The sequence below is a fragment of the Bufo gargarizans genome, chromosome 11 (genome assembly GCF_014858855.1).
Source record: "Bufo gargarizans isolate SCDJY-AF-19 chromosome 11, ASM1485885v1, whole genome shotgun sequence".
In the NCBI taxonomy this organism is placed as follows: Eukaryota; Metazoa; Chordata; class Amphibia; order Anura; family Bufonidae; genus Bufo; species Bufo gargarizans.
In genome coordinates this window covers 38,113,244-38,132,221 of record NC_058090.1, presented here as the reverse complement: position 1 = coordinate 38,132,221, position 18,978 = coordinate 38,113,244, and the positions used below count along the sequence as shown (strand labels likewise).

The 18,978-nt window shown below is 44.2% G+C and overlaps 1 protein-coding gene across 3 annotated transcripts in view; it reads left to right on the top strand.

Annotated features, from left to right (window-relative positions):
• ARMH4 (armadillo like helical domain containing 4) overlaps nucleotides 1-18,978 on the top strand; it is a 136,651-nt gene that overhangs the window by 42,594 nt on the left and 75,079 nt on the right. For 2 of the 3 annotated variants that reach the window (XM_044272399.1, XM_044272398.1), the window contains exons 3-5: nucleotides 2,359-2,559; nucleotides 2,756-2,968; nucleotides 13,335-13,583. In XM_044272399.1, coding sequence (XP_044128334.1) covers nucleotides 2,359-2,559; nucleotides 2,756-2,968; nucleotides 13,335-13,583 — 663 coding nt within the window. The remainder of the gene's footprint in view (nucleotides 1-2,358; nucleotides 2,560-2,755; nucleotides 2,969-13,334; nucleotides 13,584-18,978) is intronic. The other variant, XM_044272400.1, reaches the window with a different exon arrangement.

Below are 18,978 nucleotides of genomic sequence, written 5' to 3'. Positions count from 1 at the left end.
CTCGGGGAGTAAGCGTTGCAGATGGAAGTCTTAACCAATGTTGGGTTTTCAGCTAATAGGACTATTGGATGAAGCAGAGAGCTTTCCTTGGGTTTTTCTGATTACCCTCAGGCGGTCGGTTGCTGTCGCGGCTAAGCTTTATTTTCTTGGGAAGGGAATTATTTTGCGTAAGGCGAGAGGAATGCACACTGATTCAATTAACAGGAAGGAGATCATGAAAGTCATGGCTGCCTGAGAAGATTAGCTCAGACTCCTGTGTTTTTTTTTTTTTTGGGCTAAAACTGATGTTATACCGTACAGACCAGAGAGATGACTGACTTTAACCTCTTAGGGACCATTCACATGCCGGATTTTGACGTTGTCAAAATCTGACGTGTCTACCACCGCAGTTTCTGCCGTGTTCTTCGCTGCAGATGCATTGAATGGAGCTAAGCTGCGAGAGGACAGCTGCCGTCTGCCCCGAACTGAAACTATTGGAGGCAGACACCATGCGGCTGCCTTAAAAATTTTGGTGCAGTGTCCACATCAAAATCCACTTAAAGGCCCCTTAAAGGTGTTATCCCATGGCAAAATGAAAATCAGACATCATATAGGACATGATGTAACCAGACAAAGCTAGAACCAGCCCTGTACCTCACATGGATCCAGAGATTTCCACATTCATTGCTCTAATTGTTCTGCTAGATGTATTTCAAGCTGGCAGCTTACAGGGAGTGTCCTTTTTCAGAGTGTGTGTCCTTTCTACTGCAGCTGGTGGCAGTTGAAGGATGGTTTGTACCAATCTTCTCAGCTTCTGTGGAGACAAAAGTTCACAAACAGTGATATTATAAAAACATAACTATGCCCATTGAGCTTTGTCACACAGCCGAACGTCATACTTAGTGAAAAAGAGGAAAGAGAACGTGCACCCGAACCTTAACCTGAGCATCTGCTCTGTGTCACCCTAGGTCCAGTCTACACCACATTTTTAGCCTACATCATACGTATACCATAATGTATCCATAGGCTTCTACTATGTAGACCTACGCCATACATCTTGCCATACACATGACAGGTTTACATCTGGATACTTTTTTTGAAGGGTATTGAAGTGTAAGCTACTCTAAATGCCACGGCAGTGGGTGTGGAACCACTGGGTCAACCAACAGTTTTGGCTTTAGGCTATTCCTAAGGGCATTATCCTGACAGTCCCATGGTTGTTAGCCTTTACCCCTGTACAGGGACCTGGATGTTGCTGCAGGGGAACTACCAGGCCTCTGCCTCCTGGTGTTTGATTACCAGACACCAGGGCAGGGCACCGAGGGATCAAGCAAGACCACAGTCGGGGACTGGCCAAGGTCTCCGTCCGCAGGCGGAGTACAAACAATCCAATAAGGGCAGGAAGCCAAGAGTCAATATGGATGTCAGGTTCAGGTCAGGTGATGCAGCAGAAGGTCAGTATCTGGGAAACAGGCAGAAGTCAGTACACCGGTTGACAAACAAATACAGCACACCTAGCAGAAACTAGCAATCTAGACAACCTATTTCTCAGGCACCCTCCCATTTGGGAAGGTGCCTTAACTACCCAAGGGGGACCAGCCATTTGCTGGTATGAACTAGGGTACGTGCGCTGAGCTGAGGGGAGTGTGCACTTTACGGGCTGAGAAGGAGAGGCTGAGCTGGCAAGCAGGCTACAGCCTGTGTGGAGGGACAAAGCAACCCCGGCTCAAACCTAGCACAAGATTCTGGAGTAAAATAAATGTATCTGCCCCAATGTAAATATTAATATATCTGCCCCAATGTAAATAATAATATATCTGCCCAATGTAAATATTAATATATCTGCCCCAATGTTTCCAAAAATCTCAGAGAATAACTTGTAAATAGGCCATATTTGACTATTTAAAGGGGTTGTCTCAAAAAGGACAGCCCCTTATAGGAATATAACCAGGCCAGTGATTAGTTCATCACCGTGGATCGAGTTTCCATGAGGCCAGGTTGTGCCCTGCAATTGTGACCGCTGCAGAGAGAATACAGTATTACATGGCTGCCATTCAGATCTGTGTAATATAAGCATTGGCCAGGTATAAGAGCAAGAACTGCTGATACTTAGGGGTGTCACAACCCCTTTAATAAGGAATTCTACAGTACATACAGGAAATAAATTACTTAAAGGGGTTGTCTGGCTGAAATAGGGGGTGAACCGCTGCAGTCAGGGATTGGTGGAGCGGGTATTTCCCGCATGTTGAGAAGAAGCAGGGAAGAGGGTCGGTGGGTCTGTGACAACCTCTTTGATCATGGTTCTTTCACCTTTGCACTGAAACGTTTTGCAGTATGTTATCATTGTCTTTACCGCAGTTTTCCATTTTTTTTTGCCAGATGTTAAGCCGCTGACCACAGACATGAGAGGAGACAGCGCCATGACTGTGACAGCTGCCATCTATAGGAACGTTACACGCCAGGATACCACCAGGGAGCCAGAAGTGATGGAAAGTTCTACTGTACACAAGGAGATCCCCCAGAATGAAAGCAGTGAGGGGTCATCAACCACTGCTAAGACCCAGGAGAGTGAAGGTAAAGGTAGGATCCTGTGGAGATCTATCTGATATCATATTTATCTATCTATCTAATATCATATTTATCTATCTATCTAATATCATATTTATCTATCTATCTAATATCATATTTGTCTGTCTGTCTATCTATCTCATATATATCTATCTAATATCTCTCTCATATCTCTCTATCTATATCTTTAATGCTGCCTTTGTTCTAGCTTTGAACTCATCATCTCAGGATGAAGAGGATGAAGAACTTCTTGCTACTTCTTTATCTACTACTGTCGCACCGATGGCCACCACAGAGGCTGACTCTACCACCGTCATCACCAGTACAGTCACGTCTGTGTCTCATGTGAGTGTAGACATTCCCCCAACCAGAAGAATCACTACCACAGCGTCCTATGGGCTGGACAAGCTGGAATCTGAAGGTATGGATCAGACAGTCACACTATAGCCGTATTATAATTCACTATGGGGAGCGGTGTGATGTACTATGACCTATCACCCCTGGGGCTGTGACCCTCAGCTTCTTTCTGTTAGCAAGTAACCCATGAAGACATAGCTGACACTCCATAGACTTCATCTACACAGGGCTTCAGTCAGCATATGGAAGATCTAGCATCCTTGTAATATATTGTAATGATTTACAGGGAGCCTATCACTCCTGACTTGTCTGTTTTAGTAACCACATGTATTCTCCGTGTACTAATAATTCTGGAGCCTCTATTCTTATGACTCTATGTTGTGCCGTCCCTTATTATCCCTGCTAGAAGTTTACAAATAAATTGCCAGCAGTCTGCAGTAAAGGTACTGCTGGGTGTTACCACTAGTGGGGGTGCCTGACACTGTCCAATCAGTGCTGCTGGTGTCAGACTGTGGAAGGACACACCCCCAACTGGTAACACCCATCTGTACCTTTACTGCAAGCTGCTGACAATTCATTCATAAGTAGAGATGAGCGAATCAAATTCCACGAAGTGGAATTCGATCCGAATTTCAGGATAAATTCGATTTGCCTCAAAGCCAAATTTCCTCGTGCTTCATGTAAGCGAATCGATTTAACCTAAAATAGTATAAAAAAATCATTCTTACCTCCTCCATTTGCTCATGATGGGCCGCCAGCCACCATCTTGACATCTTGATTGAAGATCTTGGCCGAAATCCCATGCGTGGTGACGTATGACGTCACCAACCCGGCCGGAGTGATGACGTAATCTCGCGCCACACGAGATTTTGCGGCAGATCTTCAAGCAAATGGACGCGGTAAGTTTGATTTAAAAAAATGTTTATGTTAATTTCAAACAGTTTTTACACTCTGATGCCGCGATCATGTTAAGAATGCGACATCTGAGGGGTACAATGACGGAGGGCGGCACTATCCCAGCTCCTTGTCATTGCACCCACTAATTACAAAAAATGCGCTTCGTGACGAAGTAATGCTTCACAAAGCGATTTAAATTTTTTGGTAAAATTTGGCGAATCAGCCTAATCGAACTTTTGAAAAATTCGCTCATCTCTATTCATAAGCTTCTAGTTGAAATAACAGAGGAATGGCACATCATAGAGTCATAAGAATAGAAGCTCCAGAATTGTTATTACATGAGGAATGCAAGTAGTTACTAGGAGAGTGACAGGTCCGCTTTAATCTAGAATCCTCGTAATAAATCCTTTTTTTTTTTTTTACTTTAATTTGTTTGTTGTGCATATTTTGTTTTCTATCGACAAATGTCTTGGTAAATGGAAACCATCAACAAGCAGGCTAGCTGTTGATGGATCTTTCTTTTTCCGTTATGTTTATGTATTAAGGTGTTAGACTGGGGCTACACGGAGGTACATGTCACGCGACGGGAATTGCAATGCAGTGCGCTGATGGCAAAATCACGTGGTTTTTCTGTTCGGCGTTTCATTGGGTTTTGATGCCAAGAATATTTGTGCTCTTAAAATGTACTGTAAGGGTCCATTCACACGTCCGTTGTTTCTTTCCTGATCTGTTCCGTTTTTTGCGGAACAGATCTGGACCCATTCATTTTCAATGGGTCCTGAAAAAAAATCAGACATTGTGCTGTCCGATTTTTTGCAGGACCCATTTAAAATGAATGGGTCCAGATCTGTTCCGCAAAAAACAGAACAGATCAGGAAAGAAATAACGGACGTGTGAATGGACCCTAAACGTGATAGACCCTATTATGGGTTCATGAGATGTGTCAGGGGTCATTAGGATCCATTTAAGAGTGGTCTTGACTCTGTTAGCTTAGACAGGGTGCTGGTTATCCTTAAAAAGACCAGCTGTGTATGCAGACTTAATGGCAATGCTCTTTGGGAAAGAAATATGCAATATTCTCTAAGAGAAGTAGTGCTCCTAGGGGAGAATATAATGCATCACACTGGCTTCATACAGCGGCTCCATAAGGGGACTCCGTGCGGACGATATAGGCTTTTCTATTTCCAAAACCTTGGGCACCATTCACACTGGCATCCAGATTTCCTTTCTTAACAGAAACAATATGCAAAGAGGTATCTCCCAGGAAAAGAGAACCACCTCCCTAGTGCCACCTTCTGGAAGTGGCTTCCTATCAGGCCGAATGCACACGGCCGTGTTCCGCGGCCGAGAGCGGTCCGTGGTATGCCGGGCTGGATTCCTGTTCAGAGAAGGAGCGCACGGCGTCATTAGTTGCTATGACGCCGTGCGCTTCATGCCGCCGCTGCTGTACAGTAATACACTCTTATAGTGTATTACTGTACAGCAGCGGCGTCATGAAGCGCACGGCGTCATAGCAACCAATGACGCCGTGCGCTCCTGCTCTGAACAGGAATCCAGCGCGGCATACCACGGACCGCTCTCGGCCGCGGAACACGGCCGTGTGCATTCGGCCTCAGTCAAAGTCCAAAGTTTTAGCAAGCCTTGGAACCCGCCAAAGAATGGAGATTTAGTGGCAATGCTCCATGGTAAAAAAATATGCAAAGAGGCATCTCCCAGGAAAAGGGAACCATCTTGCTAGCGCCACCTTCTCGAAAAGTCTCCATACACAGCTGGTCTCTTTAAGGAGAGTCAGTACCCTGCTTAAGCTACATCCAAAGCATCGCACCCAGCCAGCCAGAAACCTACTCTGTACTGATGAGGGGCAAGCACCCTGAAACAGCTGTCTGCAGATGGAAATCTGGCTTAGCTATTTTCCCTTGTCATGTCCCCAGGCTCAGTTAAAAAGTCAGATTTTGACTCATAGGGAGCCACTTCCAGAAGGTGGCGCTAGCGAGATGGTTCTCTTTTCCTGGGAGATACCTCTTTGCATATTGTTTCTGTTAAGAAAGGAAATCTGGATGCCAGTGTGAATGGTGCCCAAGGTTTTGTAAATAGAAAAGCCTATATCGTCCGCACGGAGTCCCCTTATGGAGCCGCTGTATGAAGCCAGTGTGATGCATTATATTCTCCCCTAGGAGCACTACTTCTCTTAGAGAATATATGCATATTGCAGCATACAATGGAACACGCTGTGATTTTGTTGGTACAGATTCTCTGTGCGTCCTAAAGACAAATCTATGTTCCTCCGTAGGAAAAGAACATTATGGTTTCATAGCTCTCAATGGGTGGTGTAGTTCTACTCCTAAATCCATAATAACAGTCAGCAGCTTGTTGATGGTTTCCAGGTGCCAAGCACAGCGTGAGGAAATATAAAGTATTTTACAAAAAAGTTTGACTTCACATATGCTAACTATATAACTAATGTACTGTTTACTTGTTTGTAGCTCTTTAATATTTAAGGGGGAAGAATAGGGGGGGCACACAAATATTCACATTTTCAGTATGACCGGGAGCTAGAAATATTCCATATGATTGCATTTATAGAGACGTATATAATGCTGTAGCGTATAGATTATATATATATATATATATATATTTTTTTTTTATATTTTTGTTCTGGACTTAGACTGATTTACATATGATCCATGATCTTCTCATTTGTCATTAATCAGATCGGTGAAGTCTCTGATGTGGAAAAAACATCAGACTTCCAGAATAACAGGGCTGTAAACTTTTGGTGAATTGAGTACTAAGTCTTCAATTTCCCTACAGCTCCTCTGCAGGTCAAATGGAGCATTACACAGTTCACTTTAAATCCAATGGACTGTTCCTGTAATGTATGGATGTGTTAGGTTCTCCAAAACAAGAGATGGTCTTTGTGGATGGTCTCCTCCGGTTTTGAATTGTGTCTGCTAGGTCAGAATTCACTAATAGGGTATTTTCTAATCGGTTTTCCAAGACAAACATTCCCTTCAAAAGAGTTCTCAGATTTTATAACGCCGGAAAAACTGCATCCTGGCAGGATGTTTACAAGCAGAACTTCCTGTTTTTATCAGCTTCCTGTTCAGTTTTCTAACCAATCCCAGCATGCTTTGCTCTGGAGCAGGGAGGTGTAGAGGGTATGATTACTGCAAAGGGAACAGTGTGGCAGAGGGAGCAAGCCCTGAGAAAAATTACAGAGTAAAGCATGCTGGGATTGGTTACAAAAACCTGCAGGAAGCTGATTAAGACAGGAAGTCCTGCATGTAAACATCCTGCCAGGATTCAATAATGCCAAGAACTGGGGAAGGAAAGTGCTGACATGAGAAACAGTATAGGGGGCAAAAATATGCAGTGGTTGATGTACTCTAGGGAGATTAAAACAATTTTATATGAAACCTGGAGAACCTCTTTAACAGCTATATAGAGTTCACTCATTTGGCACCCACATTGCCAAGAACACTGCTGTTTTATAAAATTCAAATTAGCCCTTAGGAGCAACGAGGGCGGTGTTGTTGCAGGCACCTGGCCCTGAAATTTTGCAGGAAACGCAATCGGCACATGCGCAGTAAAGTGATGGAGACTGCCCATCCGTCGAGCTGTCTCCATCTCTTGCCGAACACGCTCCCGTGAGACTTGCTTCTAGGGGTTCATTAGCATATTATAAAACAACATTTTTCTTGGCAATGCGGGCACCGAGGAAGATGGGACCAAGACAGTGGCGTCCAGCTGACCAGCGCACATCTGAGGTGAGGCAGGTTTATTTGGACATATGTGGTGAGAGATGCCCTTTAAATGATCTTCACACGTGTATCAATGACACATCTGAAGATCTTTTTTTGATTATATTTCCCCTTTAAGTTGCCTATAGATCTTTGAATCCAACATCCCTAGACCTGGACCCTTGGCCAAGATTAACATATATATATTTCTAGGGGAATCAGGATTTCTAAGTGATGCCAAACAGTCACGCATCTGACAGGGATCTTGGCGGTCAGTACTGGATACCGGTTAGAGAAATGATCTGGAGCAGCGTAGTCTGAGGGTCTGGGTGGATAACATAATGTATATGACCCTAAGGGTGGGTTCTCATCACGTTTTTTTCCATCCATTTAACGTAAACAAAAAAACGTATATGTTAAACGGATGCCTCAGACTGATGCCATACAGTGGCTTCTGTTCACTATAGAGATCCATTGTAAAAAACAAACAAAAAAAAAACATTCTTTTTTTGTACTGGTCTCTGCAGGATATAAGAACGTGGTGCGCTGCATTTTTGTATCCTTTTTTTACTAATGTGCACGTCAAAACGGAGGCATAAAACGTGATGTGAACCCTCCGGTGTACTTCTAGTAATCTGTGCTACATTCTTTCTATTTCACACCTAAGGGTACTTTTACACTTGCGGTTTTTTCTTTTCCGGCACTGGGTTCCGTCACAGGGGCTCTATACCGGAAAATAACTGATCAGTTTTATCCCCATGCATTCTGTATGGAGAGTAATCCGTTCAGGATGCATCAGGATGTCTTCAGTTCAGTCTTTTTGACTGATCTGGACAAAGATAAAACCGCAGCATGCTACGGTTTTATCTCCGGCCAAAAAAACTGAAGACTTGCCTGAATGCCGGATCCGGCATTTTTTTCCATAGTAATGTATTGGTGTTACGGTAGTTCAAAATACCGGAATGCAGGATCCGTCCACCGAAAAAAAGGTGAAAAAAATAAATGCCGGATAACACGGAAAGATGGATCCGGCATTTCAATGCATTTTTCTGACTGATCAAGCATTTTTAAGACTGATCAGGATCCTGATCAGTCTTACAAATGCCATCAGTTGCCATACGTTTTGCCGGATCCAGCAGGCAGCTAGGAAGCAGCCTAAGCATTTCTCCGATATCGTACAGGCTTATTTTAGCGCTGCCTTCTAGTGCTGTGACTACTCTTTGCCCCAGGCATTTTCTTTCCATTTCTTACATACCTACATAATGATATCGGTAACCTGTGCAGACACAGGGTTTTTACACTGTAAATCCAACAGAGGGCGCTACAATCCACAATACAGACAAAACCTACTCTAGCCTGTGGATGACAAGACATATTACATTCGCAGAAGATGAATAACTTCAGACCCTTTCATATTTCGTTGGGCATAGATTTTCTGTGAGGTTTAGACCCATATCTAATATTTTGGTAGCATTCCAATACTGGTGAAACTCGAAAAATTTAAATATCGTGCAAAAGTCCATTTATTTCAGTAATGCAAATTAAAAGGAATTGCATTAATGCAGCTTAAAATTAGAATTTTGCAAAAAGGTTCAATATTCTAGGCTCAGAGTGTCACATTCTAGTCAGCTAATTAGTCCATACCCCCTGAGCAAAGGGCACCTCAAAATTGAGACTTTGGGGTTTCATAAGCTGTAAACCGTAATCATCCAAATTATAACAAATAAAGGCTTGGAATATCTCGCTTTGCCTGTAATGCGTCTATCATATAGTAGCTTCACATTTTAACTTGCATTACTGAAATAAATAAACTTTGCACGATATTCAAATTTTTCAAGTTTCATCTGTATTTTCAACTTTTTTAAATATTTTTTCCCCCTGAAAAAGAATTCTAATCATAGGAAATATTGTACCAAGGAAATGGGGGAAATTCAGGCATTCACCCCCAAAATCAACTAAGCTCACCGCTATGTAAGATAGGTGCTCTGAAATATGACCTTACCTTTCTTGTAAATATCCTACCCTGAAACGTGCTTCTTTTAAGGCCCCCTGCACACGAACGTGTGCTTCCCGTTGCCTTGTTGCGGACCCGCATTACACAGGTGCCGCTCCGTGGGCATTCCGCATCACGGATGCGGACCCATTCACTTGAATGGGTCCGGGAGATGTGGAATGGTACGGAACGGAAGCACGAAACGGAGCCCTACGGAAGCACGACGGAGTGCTTCCGTGGGGTTTTGTCCTGTACTTCTGTTCCGCATAAAAGATGGGACATGTTCTATCTTTTTGCGGAACGGACGGATCCTGGACCTATTCAAGTGAATGGGTCAGCGATCCGCTGTGGCTGTCCCACGGACTGTGTTCGTGCATTGCGGCCCCGCATTTTGCGCGCCGCAGCACGACCATGGGGCGCACACGTTCGTGTGCAGGGGGCCTAATTAAATTTTTATGCAAATTAGGTCTTCAGTGAACCTTGTGCGGAGCCGCACTCTTTGGTGCACCTGGCTTCCCCTGCGTTATTGCTACCTGCTGTCAAATCTCAGGGACTGTGAATGAAATAACAGGGGGAGGTACTGGGCGGCATTACTGGCAGAGCGGCCCTGCCCATAGTGCACCGAAAACCTTATTTGCAGAAAACTAAAAAGGATTAGGGGAATGGATTTTAACAAGGATGGTATGGTTATATTTCTGGGCACCTACCCTACATGGTATGCTTACTTTGAAACTCATTTTGGAGGTGACAGACTCCCTTTAAGGCCGAATGCACACGGCCGTGTTTCACGGGCTGGATTTCACGGGCGTCATTGGTTGCTGCTGCCGCCGCAATACGGTAGTACACTGATAACAGTGTATTACTGTACTGTGGCGGCAGCAGGGAGCGCACGGCGTCATAGCAACCATCACGCCGTGCGCTCCTGCTCTCAAGTATATACGAATATTTTCCTTTTCTTCAGTCCTCTCCACATTCCCTTTAAAAGGAAACCCGTTGCTGGGTTTGGGGCCACTCTATCACCTGTATGTCCTGGGTTCTATCTCCCTTCCCAAGCCCCAGCGCATGCACAGTGAAGCAAAGTGTACTTTCCCTTGTGTCATCTGTGCAATGCGCCCAGCGATGCTGGACTCCCATGGGGACTCTTCTCCGGTAAGTTATATGTTCTTTTCCAAATGAATCCCTAAATGGGAGTGTTTTTTTTTTTTTTTAGATGGGGTGTTTAAAAATCTAAACTTTAGCTATGGGTGGGTTAGTGGCCCCAAACCTGGTGACAGGTTCCCTTTCAGTCGTATTAAGCTGCAACTGTACATTTTTAAGGTGAGCCCCCCTTTTCTGATTGTGGGTTAGTTACAAACAGCAGCTCATGGATACTTTGTATTAAAGGGGTTGTCTCATCTGTATCGCCAGAATATGCCCCCATTGTCTTATAGATGCAGGTCCCACCACTGGGACCCGCACCTATATCGAGAAAGGAGCCCCGCAAAGTGGTGGCTGGAGGACTCCAGTCTGGCCACCACCAAATGCTCTCCCCATAGAAGTAAATGGCCGGCCACCGCTCACATTCACTTCTATGGACCTAATGGATGGCTTGGCTATTTTTGGCAGCCCCTAGAAATGCATAAAGGACCACTATCGGGGCTATGTCCTCATTATAGGTGTGTGTCACAGCCATGGGACCCGCACCTATCGGACAATGGGGGCATATCCTAACAATATGCCCCCATTGTCTGAGATAAGACAACGCCTTTAAATCCCCCCCCCCCCCCCCATGTGATGTAAAACGGTGGCCCGAGAGCCTTTCTTTTAGCTCATTTCAGGACAGGGAACCTCTGTCTTTTAGGGGGCATTCACACAACGGTACATATTTTGCGATTTGCAAAACTTGGATCCGCAAAATACAGATGACGTTCGTGTGACATCCGTGTTGCATCCATTTTTTTGCGGACCCGTTGATTCCAGTTGGGTCCGCATTTGAGGCCAAGAATAGGACATGTCCTATCCATTGCGGAACGGATGCACGGATGCAGAAAGTACACGCAAGACATCTGCGTGCTTTCTACATCCATAGTCGTGTGAATGCGCCCTTTAGCAGAGGCTTCTTCATCAGTGGAGTCATTTGGTCTGCAGATTTCTCATGATTGGCACCACTTTCTCTCTTTTTATTCAGCTTTTATTCAGTTTGCCGGCATGCATGCTACATCTTTCCTCCAGCCGGGCAGATCTGCCGGAGTGGTACGTTGTCACTCAGCTGTCACAGTGTCATTACGTCTCCTAACTGCTCCGCTGCCCTATTGATCCCCCCTCTTCCCTCCATGCTGACGCCCTCCCATCTAACATCTGTAGTCACTATTTTTTTCCAGCTCTTACATTTAGACCCCACAAGGTAAATCTATAAAAATAAAAAAAAAGCTCTAAATGTACTAAACGGCACATCATTTTAGAACTTCAGCTAATTTTATTTGACATTTTATCTCGTTGAAATGATGCTCATGAATTGTATGATGTCATTTGTTTCATACGCGGCAGCACAACACTGATTTCCTATGTGGCAGGGAGCTGTAGCTTTGTCCACACTCATCTTTCCGCTCATGAATAGAATGCTACAATTACAGTGAACACTGACACTTGCACAGGCAGAGCAATACTAAGAGGGCAGAGCTCATGTAGTACTATGGGATAGCTGAATGACCGCCTCTTTTGCAGCGGTTTGCAGACTTTTATGGTGGCTAAGTGGCATCTGTTATGTAGAAGACCATAAAAACTGAATAGAATATTGAAAGACTCCAGAGGATTTACACATCCATGACAAGATGGTCAGTGGTTCATCCGTGAAGATGTCCCTGAAACATCCGTTTGTCCGTTTTTTTTGGCTCCCTATAAGGCCCACACAGACATCGGCTGCATGCAGGCCACATTTTGGTGCGGAAGCATTGACTTCAATAAATACCCCAATCCACAACTTGCAACCAAGACCATGTGCTTGACTTTTTAAGATGAAAATACCCCTTTAAAAGACATCTGTCAGCAGCTTTGTACCTATGACACTGGCTGACCTGTTACATGTGCACTTGGCAGCTGAAGGCGTCTGTGTTGGTCCCATGTTCATATGTGTCCGCACTGCTGAGAAAAATGATGTTTTAATATATGCAAATGAGCCTCTAGGTGCAACAGGGGCGTTACCATTACACCTAGAGGCTCTGCTCTCTCTGCAACTGCCGCGCCCCCTGCACTTTGATAGAATCAGGCAGTGAAACTGTCATCACGGCTGGCCCTGTCAATATAAAGAGGGCACAGTAGTTGCAGAGAGAGCAGAGCCTCTAGATGTAACGGGAACGCCCCCATTGCACCTAGAGGCTCATTTGCATATGTTGAAACTTAATTTTTAGCAATTTTTCAGCAATGCGGGCACACATGAACATGGGACCGACACAGATGCCTTTAGCGGCCAAGCGCACATGTAACAGGTCAGCCAGTGTCATAGGTACAAATCTGCTGACAGATGCTCTTTATGTTAAGCTGCTCATACACCCAGCCAAACACCCGACAGCTGTTTCCAATGAACACATGCACGCACGATTTGGCTGAGTATGAATGTAGAGGAGAAGGGAATAGGCTTCAGCCAGAGCTGACACCATGGAAACGCAGGATTGGTCATGTCCTTCTGAGGTCTGCCATTGTGGGAAAGCATGGTGAGCCTAATAACATATGAGGACAGCCGATCCTGCCAAAATTGGTAAGCGCGGCCGACATTTTATACAGGTACATTACAAAATTAATCAAAATTGTTCTTGCTGGTACAGAGGGCGATGAGGAGGACGAAGAGGAGGAAGATGAAGAAGATGATGAGGATGATGAAGAGGAGGAGGATGATAAAGATAATGACTCCGTGGATGAAAGCTCGGAGAGAGATTCGGACATTCCACTCTTCACCCTCCCGGGACTGTCCTCTCAAGAACCCCTTGAAGATGACGGCAGTGTTGCCCTAATTGAAGGAGCGGCTTATCCAGTCCCAGACAGCATGGAGTGGGAGCAACAAAACCAAGGATTGGGTAAGAAGTAATCATTACAAATTATGTAGAGTGGGGATCGGCACTCCAGCTGTTCTGAGACTACAACTCCCAGAATCCTTCTTTCACTTCTATAGGAGTTACAAGAACAGCAGAGTAAGTGTGCATGCTGGGAGTTGTAGTTTCACAGCAGGTGCCGAAGGATGCTGATCCCTGATGTACAGTATATATGAGGGAATCCAAGAGTCACAGTGCTTTTTATCCCTCCTTATCTGTTCTGTGGGCTCAGGAGCTGAAAACAAGCATAGTGGGAAGTAAGGGGAAGGACGTCACAGCAGTACAGTGCTGACAGAAGGGAGACGCCCCTCTGCTTCTGAGTGAAATGCATCTAGCTGTGCAGCTGAAGCAGGAATAATATGGCTGAAAATACTTTAGGGAAGCCCAAAAAGACACATTAATTCACGTTTATGATTGTACAAAGAAGCTATTATGCAAGCTATTTTTGAAAACCCAGGTATGCTTTAAATTGCAATGTTATCTTGGTCAGATTCGAACTTAGGACCCCAAACGCTGCAAGGCAACAGTGCTCACCACCGAGACACTTTAGGTAATAAAAGGTCCACTTTTTAGTCCTTGTCAGTACCAGTTCCCTAATATTGTTATATCGGTAGAAAGTTTCCATTGACATGTCGGCAACTAATATTTCTATAAAAATCATATTCTGATGTGAGAACCTGTAAACCCTTAAATGCTTGTATTCCCCATGAATTGACAATTCAGGATCCTTTTCATAACTTTGTGGTGTATTTCTTCTCTGTTATTCCTACTAGAAAGTTATGAATAAATGGACAGCTGGGGGCCTTACCATTTCCCTTTCCACTACCCTTTTAACAGAGCTGTCAGCTAGCCCTTGAAAGAATTCCTTTCAAGAGCTAGCTGCAGGGAAAGCTGATCGTAGGGGTGCGGGAAGTCGGACCCTCACCAATATCAGTAGCCTGGAGAACCCTTTTAACCCTTGTACGGCACTGGGGGGTTCTTTAGATGTCGTGGTCAAGTCTGACCACGGCACCTAAATAGTGAAAAACCGGGTGGAAAACCCTGAATAGATCCTGCGTATTAGAGCTGCAGTTTCTATGTTGGCCAGCAGGTGGCTTGTATTGTCATTCTATGGGAATACAGTACAAGTTGGAATAATAATCTGAGTACTGAATATTGTGAAAATGCCTGTACTATTAAAATATAAAAATATTTAACCCATACAGCGAATGGCGTTATGGAAAAAAACGCCACTTGCTTCTCTTATCAAAAAAATTCAATAAAATGTAATCAGAAAGACACACACACTCCAAAATTGTATCAATAAAAACTACAGATCGTCCTGCAAAAAATAAGCCCCCATACAGCTCAGTAGATATAACTATAAAAAAAGCTACGGGGGTCAGAATATGGCGGTGTAAAAATAAAAAGATGAAAAATATTCTAAGTGTTTATATATTTTTTCAGTAATAAAACACATATGTGGTATCGTTGTAATCTTAGACTACTATCACCGGAAGCCGCCGGAAGTCCGCTCTGGCCCCTTTCACTATAATGGAGGTGGTCCGGAGGCCGTAGCATGCTGTCCTTTTTGTCCGGCCGCCTCTTGGCATGTTTGCCGTGCCGAAGCCGGACCTTACCGACCTATGTTTTTGTCCAAGTGTAGACACTAGGGGGCAGCAATGGTCTACAACCAGCTGAACACATAGCAGATGGGACAAATGATGATGTCATTTAGTGAATACCTTGATGTTAGTAGTCTGGCAGTGTATGTCATATGCTCTGTATCAAGTTTACTATGTTATATTCTCTATCGCTGCAGCGTTCGGCCTTTTCAGTCTTGTAATCAGTCCCTGCATGAGCTGTACGTGTGCCGCTCTACCTCGTGTCCTCAGTATTATCTCAGCCTGACCTTGCTCGTCCTTATCTCTTGTCACAGTTATGAATATCATCAGCTTTCAATTGTGGCAGAGAAAAAGAAAACTGTCAAGAACGAGCTACCCAGAGGAGGTTCAAAAATAGCAAGTGCTCTGAAATAACCCAGGCATCTAATTGCCTTAAAAACGGCATTAGCCGCCTTGTCGGCTGGGAGTTGTGCTCAGCTGTAATAATGGACAATAAGTCACGGCTCATGGAGATAATAAAATTCACATTTCAATTGCGACTTCAATTTCTTGTTAGTATTAAAGGGTTTGTCTGAGATTTGGATATTGATTGCCTCTCCCCAGGATAGGTTATTAAAGGTTTTTTCCGGGATTCAGGATAGGTCATCAATATCAGATCGATGGTGGTCCGACACTCGGCACTCCCGCCAATCAGCTGGTTGAAGAGAAGGCCGTGTTCCATGTGAGCGCAGCCTTTCCTTCATTGCTTACCTGCTCGCCATCAACATCACAAAGGTGGGGAGAGGTAATTACAACAATATTAAAATCCCGGAAAACCCCTTTAATAGATGGCTGGGGGGGTCCAACTCCCGGCACCCCTGCCGATCAGAGGTTTAAGGAGGCTGAGCACTGTGGCCTCTTCCTAGACCAGTACCGTCACATTCATCGGTCACGTGGCCTAGGTGCAGTTCAGTTGCTTTCAAGGGAATGGGCCTGAGCTGCAGTACCAAGCGCAATCACTATACAATGTATGGCGCTGTGCTTCCTAAGCATTGAGGAGCCTGCAGCGATCACTGGAGCGCTGCAGCCTCTTCAAACAGCTGTGCCAGGATTCAGACTTCCACCAATCAGATATTCATGAGCCATCAGATATAGGTCATCAATATCAAAATATTGGACAACCCCTTTAAAAATAATATTGTGTCTTAAAGTGGTTGTCCAGGTCCTTATTTTTCGCCCCTCTAGTCTGCTCCCTTCTGGCTCCCTGACTCTCTTAACTGGTCACATACACTGCTGCAGCCAATGACTGGCATCAGAGGTAACCTGTCTCCAAGCATCACTTGACCCTATCCAATGGATAGGCTATGTTTTTGGCCAGAACACCATTTAACCCCTTCTCGACATGCGCAATATATGTTAAAACAGAGCTAATGTCTGTGATTGGCAATAGCGCTGATCACATACATTTAACCCCTCACATGCCATGGTCAATTATGACCACGGCATCTGAGCAGTTTTTCCCTGAGAGGTCTGTACTTGCTGTGGGGCCCGAACAGCTCACCTGCACTGAGATTAGGTAAGCCGTTTGTTTGCTGTGGTAGTCTCAAGCCTTCGAAAGGCTCCGATGTCTGCCATAGCTATGTTCCTATGTCAGGGCTCCATAGGAACTTTGCTTTGCAGTCTATTATAGAAGAGATCTAGTGATTGCATGTTGATATACCCTAAGTAGACTAAAAATACATTTAAAAAAGTTTTCAAAAATATATTAAAAATATGTATATAAAAATTCAAATGCCCTTCCTTTCCCCAGATTCAAAATAAACTAAAAATAAAGACCATGGGTACTGCTAGATCACAAAATGCCCATACTATTAAAATATTAGTGTATTTATTCCATATGGTGAATGCCGTAATGCAAAAAACAGTCAAAATTGTCAACTGTTGCTTCACCTCCCAATATTTTTTTTATAAAAATGGATCAAAAAACCATACACACCTGCAAATGGTATCAATAAAAACTACAGATCATCCCACAAACAATGAGCCCCTCACACAGCCTCGCAGATGTAACTATAAAAAAGTTAACTGGGGGGACAGAATATCTCAAAGACAAAAATCCTTTTTTTTTGTTATTTATTTATTCTTTTAATATTAAAGCACGGGAAAAACTGTATAAATGTGGTGTCGCTGTAATCGTACCTACCCGGAAAATGAATATTATAGGTCAGCTTTACTGTATAGGGAACACTGTAAAACCGAAACCCATAAAACTATGGATAAATAGCTTTTTTATTTTCTAGTTCCACGCTATATGCATTTCCCACTACATCATGTGCAATAGTAAGTGGTGTTATTACGGCTATGTCAGCAGAAAATTAAAAAATGTATGGCTCCGGGAAGGCAGAGAGTGAAAAACGAAAACGCAAAAATGGAAAATTGCTGGGTTGGGAAGGGGGTTAAAGAGATTGTCTCCTTTAAAGACGACCTTTCACCTGGAAAAACTTTGTGAACTAAGTATCCTGACATATACAGCGGCGCCCAGGGATCTCACTGCACTTACTATTATCCCTGGGCGCTGCTCCGTTCTCCCGTTATGCCCTCCAGTATGTTTGAGGACTCTGTTATAGTAGGCAGGAGTCTGCCCTTGTTCTGCTGGGCGTCTCCTCCTCCTCCTAGGCTGTAGCACTGGCCAATCGCAGCGCACAGCTCACAGCCTGGGAGAGAAAAACCTCCCAGGCTGTGAGTTCTGCACTGCGATTGACCAGCGCTACAGCCTAGGAGGAGGAGACGCCCAGCAGAACAAGGGCAGACTCCGCCTACTATAACCAAGAGTCCTAAGTCTCCGCCTACTATGAGCGAAGATACCGGAGGACATAACGGGAGAACGGCGCGGCGCCCAGGGATAATAGTAAGTGGAGTGAGATCCCTGGGCGCCGCTGTATATGTCAGGATACTTAGTTCACAATGTTTTTCCAGGCGAAAGGTCCTCTTTAAGATATTGGGAGTGTATTGGCACCACCGCTGCCAATGACGTCACAGACAGATGGTGATATTCTTAACCATTCAGGAAGATTAGGTCTATGGTGATGTTTGCATTAGAGCTGTTTTTTGGCTTGCTGTGGACAGGGGGAACCTTGTGGGGAACACGGACAGTGTAACACCCCTCTGTAAATTCCCTGAACGGAGTCATTTACTGGAGGTGGTTCCTCCTTGGATGAGAAAATCTAATTTCATTAAAAAGCATTTTCTTGTTACGGCGTCTATAAAACCACAAAACTCTATAGCGATATAATCACCTCTGCCGAAAATTTGAATCCATGTGACATAAAAAAAAATTATTGATAGGACGGGTCTGTGTCAACACGAATATTACATTTGTTCTCAATGTGTTTAATGCTGCACTGGAAAAGCCCCAAATCGGAGGACTCTTAAGATTTTGCTTGAAGAGCCTCTGCCAGCATGATCAACCCTTTAAACCAGTCATACTGCCATACTACTGACAGGGCTAGACATCATGCTGAGTGCAAAGCTGTGTCCTGGCATGTACATTTTATATACACTACTTACTGTAGCCTTACCAATTTGAGAATAGAAGTTTTCTATGTGTAGAAAGTTAATACATATTATGTATTTATGGTTTATGGCTCATTCTGACGACCATGTGTGTTTTGTGGTCCGCAAATTGCATGGCCAGGCCTGTGATAAAAATGCCTATTCTTGTCCACAATTGCAGCAAGAATAGGACGGTGGAAGGGCGGATTGCAGAACAGATGCAGACACCCAAGTACGGTTGTGTG